General features: G+C 34.2%; 1 protein-coding gene across 1 annotated transcript; it reads right to left on the bottom strand.

Annotated features, from left to right (window-relative positions):
* Positions 1–349: 349 nt before the first annotated feature.
* Slitrk6 (SLIT and NTRK like family member 6) lies at positions 350–7,240 on the bottom strand. Its single transcript, XM_020188349.2, has 2 exons — positions 6,693–7,240; positions 350–4,432 (listed from the first exon to the last, which is right to left on the bottom strand). The coding sequence occupies exon 2, from the start codon at positions 4,408–4,410 to the stop codon at positions 1,885–1,887; it is 2,526 nt and encodes an 841-aa protein (XP_020043938.2). The 5' UTR covers positions 4,411–4,432; positions 6,693–7,240; the 3' UTR covers positions 350–1,884.
* Positions 7,241–7,822: the final 582 nt, after the last annotated feature.

Genomic DNA, 7,822 nt, shown 5'->3' with positions numbered 1-7,822 from the left:
ACATTGGACGTGAATGAGGAAATGTAGGTTTTTCCATCAGAAATTAATCCATAATTTTTGATTGGTTTCTCTTAATACAGTCCACCATTTAAAAGAAAAACCTAGTGAATATTATTTCACATAGACTCGTACTTAGTTTTAATACTATGCAGCAAGGCCCCTACAGCTTTTATCAGCTGGAAGACTGCAAAACCCAAAAAATAATGTACAGTTTGATAGTAGGGGTAGGGCAGAAAGGTAAGTGCTAAAAGCTAAAACATTAAGTAGAGAATTCATAAATGATTGAAATACTGTTGAATGAATTGAAGAAGGTACTTCTTTATAGAAAAAGTGTCCCTACCCAAACCACTGACTGAGTTTGCCTGGTGTTAAGAAAAATAGATCCAGATTACTTTGACAAATTACATTTTGCTTTCTGAAAACCTGTTATACTGATTTTATAATTAGAGAAAAGAAAAATATGTCATTACCATTTGTATTGCATAGGGAAATAATTTGCTTAAAAAGGAAAACTGCTTATTTTACTCTAAGTTTGGCTAAGTGTCAATCATCCACAGAAACTTAATATCTTTCTTTTGCATATGGTGAACAAAACACTGCCTGCACAACAAACAGAGTCCTCCCTTTGTGTGGGTGCATGTGTGTGGAGGTGTCAATCCTGACCTGATTGAGTTATAGGTCAGAATAATTGGAAAAAGCACACTTGAAAACAGAGTTTTCATTTTGGTTTTATTATAGTGAGCAGTACTTTTAATTTTCTTGAAAGGCACCCAAGAATAATTACTTTTGTGAACAAAAATATACAAAACTGTACAGAATAAATAGTTCATAGAAATCTAGCTATACTTTCTTGTAAAATAAAGCTACATTGCCCTCCTTGAGGCAACTTAAACCACTTACCTTTAGAAGTGCCTTTTGATACTAATTTATTGTCTTTATCAGTATTCATCAACAAAAATAAAATAACATTTTTTTACTACTTGTTTTATACCTTTGAATTACTTGCCACAAGAAACAAATTTCTATTATGGTCATTCAGATTACAAAGGATTAATACTATGAAAGAAAGCAAACTTAATTGGTTTTCTAATCATATTTACAGTTGAATCTCAGTAGCATATTTAAAATATCCCAAGAAGAATTAAACTTTGAGCACAAATGACATATCTTAATTCACAGCAGCATTGACATTAAGAATGTCCACACAAAATGTGCAGAGAAACCAAAAACTTTGTTTATGATCCCAGCTGAATTACTAATCATCTTTGTTTTTTAAAACCAGAAAACATGGGAGTGGCATTTATTTAACCCTCCATTAAAAGTTTGGGACCACTCATGGCCCATATAATTACAATCCTTTCATTTTACCTTACTATTACTGTTTGTAAATTTCGAGTTCCAGTTCCTTTGCATTTATTGCAAAAAAACTGTTTGAAAATGCACATTTTTGAAGCATATATTACTTATAAACATTACATCCCTTACATATTATAACTACATATACAGGTATATTTTAAATGATGAAATCCAATTATATTTAATCTACGGGTAACACAATTCAAGAAAATAAGGGTTGTTTGTGTTCAACCCTTTCAAATGTGCAAGAGAAGTTCTATGAAACACTTTAGTAGATGGAGAAATATTACTATAATCCCTGTATGAGTTACATGCAAAGATTTGTTTTACTTGGAACAGACTAAATTGCCTGAACATAATGCCATGGCTTCTCCCAACAATCCCTGAGTTTCTTTTTCTTCTCTTTTTCCTATAGGATTACTGCTGTGCTTAAGTTCTGATGGATGACACACTCATGTAAGGCACTTATCCAAGTTTGGACTTAAGACAGAATCACAGCATTTCTCCAAAAGCCCACAAATTCCCCATCTATGTTTGCTGCTCCAGGACTTCTAAATAGTCAGGTTCAGCATGTAAATTAGCTTTGAGCTCAAAATACTCATTTTTCGTCTGTTCCACTAACACTTTCCTTGGCCGTGAATACATTAACGTTTCCATTAATTTCAATTCTTCATGGGCTCCAGGATAATGCACTTCCATATCAGGTTGGAGCTGAGCAATGTTTTTCCTTAGATACTCTGTGATTCCCAGTTGCTGAAGTTCTCTTTCTTTCTCCAAAATGTTCCTATATAATGAATTGGCATCCTGAAAGGATAAAAATTCTGTTGATTGGTCTGTAGTTTTGTATTTCACATTTGACCCTGTGAGTGGTGAATGATTTTCCCGTTCCAGAAGACTTCGCTGAAGATGTTTTGCATCACTTCCTTCCTTATCATTCCTTTCTTCTTCCTCTTCCAAATGCTTTGGAGCAAAGGATGGACTTCTGTAGACATGAACCATGGGACTCACCATATGCTGCTCATAGAGAGAGGCAGAGGGTCTTTCCGTTGTGTGGTGAGTTGTTTTATGACCATACATACTGTATTGAAGATGCACAGGACTGTTGTCTCTCAGTTGCTCATCTACTTGTTTCTTTTTGTATCTTCTTCTACGGTGAAGAACAAGAACTACTATACCTGCAGCACAGAACACAATGGTTATGAACACAATCAGAAGTCCTAAAATTAGAACAGACAGAGGTACTGCATCAGTCAGAGAGCTTAATAGAGTACCGGCTGTGTTTGTTGTTGCTGTAGGAGTAGTAACAATAATGTAACTACTCTGAGTTGGCAAGGATGGGTTATTAGCTAAACCTGGACAAAGTAATTCACTGTTGAGGGCTTTTAATTCCTTTTTGTCAAGATGACTTGGAGAAGTGCAGAGGATGTCATCTGTCATTGTGTTCTTGCTTAATTTTTGTATCCATTGCTGCAATCCAACGAGGTCACAGGAGCAGTCCCAGGGATTATCCTCAAGGTCAATCTGGGTCAGTAAATCAAGATCATCCAAGATGTTACTTACAGGTAGATGGGTGAACTGGTTTGTTTTAAGATTTACCCTAGTTAGGGGAATTCCTGAAAAAATATGTGGTGGTAATACTTGAAGGAGGTTGTTATTTAAATAGAGTACTTTAAGTTTAGGCATTGAGTTAAAGGTTCCAGGTAATATTTCCTTTACCACATTGTATTCAAGATATAAGTATTCAAGACTATGAAGACCAAGAAACATACCTCTACTTAATTTGGTCAGATGGTTACCATTCAGATAGAGCTTCTGTAGTCTGGTTAGATTCATAAACGATCCTTCTTCAAGAATTTCAATACGATTGTTTCCCAGGTGAAGCATTTCCAAAGTGAAATATTCCACTAAATCAAATTTCATTAATGTATGAATAATATTCCCTGCTAGAATCAGCTTTCTAGGATTTTGTGGAGGAGGCTTTAGATCAGATAAGCTTTCAATATTTCGCTCTTGACAGTGTATTAGAAGTCCTGATGGGGACAGGACTTTGCAATTACAAGGAATAGGACAGTAGAGAACTGGAAGCTGAGTGGATGGCTTTGTAAGATAAGGTACCAACGCTGGTGCTTTGGTAGGTGGTTTTAAAATAGATGTGGTCTTGGTTGACATGCGATTATCACTTATTGAAGATGTTACTGCCAGATGCAGTGATCCAGAAGGATCCTCATGTTCTTCATACACTGGGGGAGCAGGGCAAATAGATTCCTTTTTCAGTCGACTTAGTATGCTTCCTTTGAAAAATGGAGGACTGTTGCACACAACATCACCAATTACAGACTGTGGAGGCATGTTTTCCAACCAGATTTTTAACTGCAGTAAGTCACAATTGCAGGCCCATTTATTGTCCTCCAACTGGAGATCCAATATTCGGCCAATGTGTTCTAAAAAACCAACATAAGGCAGTGTTTGCAACTGATTTCCACGAAGATCTAGATGGGTTAAAGGAACAAATCGAAATATATTTGGAGGAAGACTCTCAATAGCATTGTCATTTAAAATTAACACTTTAAGTCTGTTGAGCTTGCTAAAGGCACTTGGTTCAATCACTGTAATAAAATTGTTATCAGCTTGTAAGAATTCCAGGTTTTCCAATCCATGGAAGCTATCCTCTTTAAGAATTTCTAAAGAGTTGTGGTTGATGTGAAGTTGCTTAAGAAGGCCAAGGCCATTGAATGCACCAGTCTCAATATCTGCAATGTTGTTAAATCCAAGGTGTATTGAGATAGCATTGGTAAGCCCAGAAAAGTCATTTGTGTGAAGCATTGTCAAGCCATTATTTAATAAGTTTAGGTGGAAAGGTCGTGATGGTGGCACACTTATTTGGGATAATTTCTTGATACCTTTTTCTTCACAGTTTATTAACATTGTGCCATCTTTTTCCTCACAATTACAAAGAGTATCACAAGATCCTCTGAGTGAGGGCAATGGAGACTGGGATTGTAAAGTTATAGAGGCAAGAAGAGATGAATATAAGAGATGAATCCACAGCTCCATGTTGTCACGTGATGGAATCTGACTGTAAAATAAAACACAAGAGCAGGGACATGAGTCTGACATTTTTGAATGACAGGTTTTCCATTAAGCAAATTACTGATTACCACAAAAGTATGAGTAGGTTGCTGTATCTACAATTTATTTTAATACTGTTTCTATTACTCAGGCATGCTCTGGGTTAAATATAAAATTTAGGACAAGGAGAATTTAAGACATTATATTGGCATTTATGTTCACATCTGCCAAAATTCTGCACTTTCAGAGGTAATAAAGGTGCTTGCTGGCTAAATGGACATGTGGATACTTCAATATGATACAAAATTGTCTGTTAAAAACAACTTTGATTGTTCTTTTTAACTCACAGAAATAGACGTTTTAATGCTGAAGGATTATAATATGCATTTATTGGCCAGAGCATAGAGAGCTGTACAGAATATCTAAATGTGTTTTTGTGAATGTTCATGTTTGCACACAGCATGCATTTCCTTATACTTGTATAGATGCAGCTACATTTAAACCTGTTTTGACTTGGCCCAGTAAACTTAAAATTAATTTAATTTAAAAACCTTGAGCAAAATGTAGTCTTAATTATATAAGAAAATCCAGCATCATAAACATCTGTACTTTGAAATTCTTGTTGGGCATTTTTATTAAAGCATTATTGTAATGGACATATAGACTTAAGAGTACCTAGTCAAGTTTTACTACAGTCACACTTTATTTTGAATTTCTAGATACATGAAAATTCCTGCTACTTTTAAATTCTATTATGAATAAGGTAAAAAAATTAAAAACCAAAGAAAAAAATTGTATCTTTAGCGTGAATTTCAAAATACTGTAAAAAAATAAACAATGCCTCATGTAAACTTCCAGCAAAAGACAACCTAATGGGATCTTGAGAAAGTTTTAGGGCAGTGAATGTCATCACATAATTAAGCAATGATAACCTTTATTAAAGGCATAAAGTCTCATACAATAAGCTTTGAAACAAACTACTACAAAATAGAAGGACTTTAGGATATTTATAATTTGGTTAAAATGACAGTTCAATATAACAACATCACATATTCTAACTCTTTAAAAATTTTACATATGCATTTGAACAGCAATTCTTAATACAATTCTAACCTAGAAATCAAAGTAATGACAAGGTAAGCATATAAAACCCTAATGGTATCTAATTCTATTCATTCATTTATATACTTTGTCTTAAACATATAAATCATATTGAAATATAAACACCACTTCTTATGATTATTGAGATTTTCAAAATGATAAATTTTTTTTTGAGGATGAAATGTGAACAGTAACTTTGAATTTAATTAAAAGTTGAAATCAGATAAGATATCCCAGACCCGATCCGTAATGTTGAAAGTAAACCTTCATTTCCTGAAAATACATTGTTTTATTGAAAACATGTAAAGTCTGAAGTTTCTAAAAGGTAAAAGCCAACCAAAGGACAAAACACTCTACAGTCTTTCTATGCAAAAGAAAAGTTAGTAGACTTTATATTTCCATTGGGAAATAGTTTAATTTTAAACTGTTCTGAGTGCTGTGCTTAGAATCACAGAGCTCCTAGTTGGCGTCTTCAACTTGTGGATTGGCTTTCAAAAACAATCTACGTACTTGTCCATAAATTACCAACAAAGAATATGATTCATCCATCAATTACAGTATCTTGAGAAAATAGTAAATTAACTTCAGATGATAACATCTCATATTTTTAAAAAATTTATATGCATTTTATGCTCATATGTGCTAGGGAGCAGTTTCCAATGTTTTCAGAAATCCAGATTTGAAAAATGGTTATGTATGTACTACATTGTATACTGTTATTATACCTTAGATACAATGTTAAAGAGGTCAAGACTCCCAGTTTACATATGTTCAGAAAGCACATAATTTCAAGTCAGAAAATAATACAAGTAGCATACCAAATACAAAGAATAATTCAATATTCTGCTTATATTTGAAATTCAAAAATAGCATATGATCTTTCCCTTAGGAAGTATAAATATTTAGTTTCTAATAACAAACTGCTTGTTTTAAAAGAAAGAATGGCATATTATATTTGTTCTCTTTGCAGCCAGCTGTTGGACTAAATGTCTTTTGCTCAGAGTAAATAGGCATCTGGTAAAGCATTACTTTGGCCAGAGAGCAAAAATGAAACTGAATTCCCTCTAAGGCAAAGCTATTTTTTTAAAGAGATGAACATATAAATTCAATCACCTTATGATAATGCAAACATCAGTATAAGAGAAGCCTAGAAATATTCCTCTTACCTGTAAAGCAGAGTCTCCTCTAGACGCTATCTGTTATGCACAGCTGGAAGAGGTGTTCAAAGTGATTCAGTTTCTTTATTTAAAAAGATAACACAGATCACCATGTACTTTCTCCTCAAATATCACTTTTTGGCAAGTCCCATAGCTTCAGAAAGTTAAACCTCTAGTCAAAGACAAAATGCTGGGCATTTCACTGAAAATATTGCAAGCAGAGTGCTTACTAGAGCATCCTGAAGCAGTTGTCCTTTTTCCTTTTCTCCCCCAATTAAAATTCACAGCATACTTCACAGCTATGCTGACTTTTTTGCATATAGTTAACCATTTGCAAGCTGCTGAATGCAGTAAATAAACAAGATGTTTAACAGAGCTGGGACTGATCACTCTTGCTTTCTTAGGTTGTAGATCCAAGCTGCAGCAGTGTTCTCCTTCCTCCCTTTCTAGTCTTTCTTGTTAGCTCAGTTTGTTATTAGTCAGACTGCCAAGGGCTGGGAGGTAGGCGTAAATAAAGAGACTTCTTGGCTTTTGACTCAGCCTTTAAGCCCTTCCCCATCAGAGAGTTTTAATCTGCCAGTGTCACATAACACAAGAGACAGCTCCACCTTGGGACTGCTCAACTCCTCCTCTTTCTGCAAATGGTCTTTCCACTCCTTTTATACCTAATATTAGAGCAAGGAAATTTTGATGAAGGTGATACACGTCATTTTAAATGATTCTAATATATTTTGTTGATAGAAAGCTAAAGAATTTATTTTGTTGAACTCTCATCTAACGCAGTGCTGTGCTCCACAGTGCACATACATGTGCAGCAAAAGGACAAGCTGCCATAGAATACTTACTTCCTGTTTTTCTTTCTGTTGTTTAAAGTTGAAAATTGTGCACTAATCGTTGTAAAATGTTAGCAAGGATTGCTTGTACAGCACATGAATTATTGTATTCACCATATAAACACACTTAAAGTTTTATGGGTGACTGTGAGAATTAAATTCACTATTTCTTTCACTAGAGCTAATGTTTTTGACAATGAAACTGCATGTGAGGTGCTCATTTACTTATTTTAAGATATTTATTTAGGATGGAATTACGATTACTTAAACTTAAAAAATCTTGACAAAATGATTTCCATGGATCTA

This window comes from Castor canadensis, chromosome 10 (genome assembly GCF_047511655.1).
Source record: "Castor canadensis chromosome 10, mCasCan1.hap1v2, whole genome shotgun sequence".
NCBI lineage: Eukaryota > Metazoa > Chordata > Mammalia > Rodentia > Castoridae > Castor > Castor canadensis.
Note: the sequence above shows the minus strand (reverse complement) of the source record. Positions and strands in the feature narration are given on the sequence as shown.

Bases quoted from the DNA above. Each gene is read 5' to 3' on its own strand.
- Slitrk6 (XM_020188349.2), bottom strand. From the start codon at position 4,410: ATGGAGCTGTGGATTCATCTCTTATATTCATCTCTTCTTGCCTCTATA.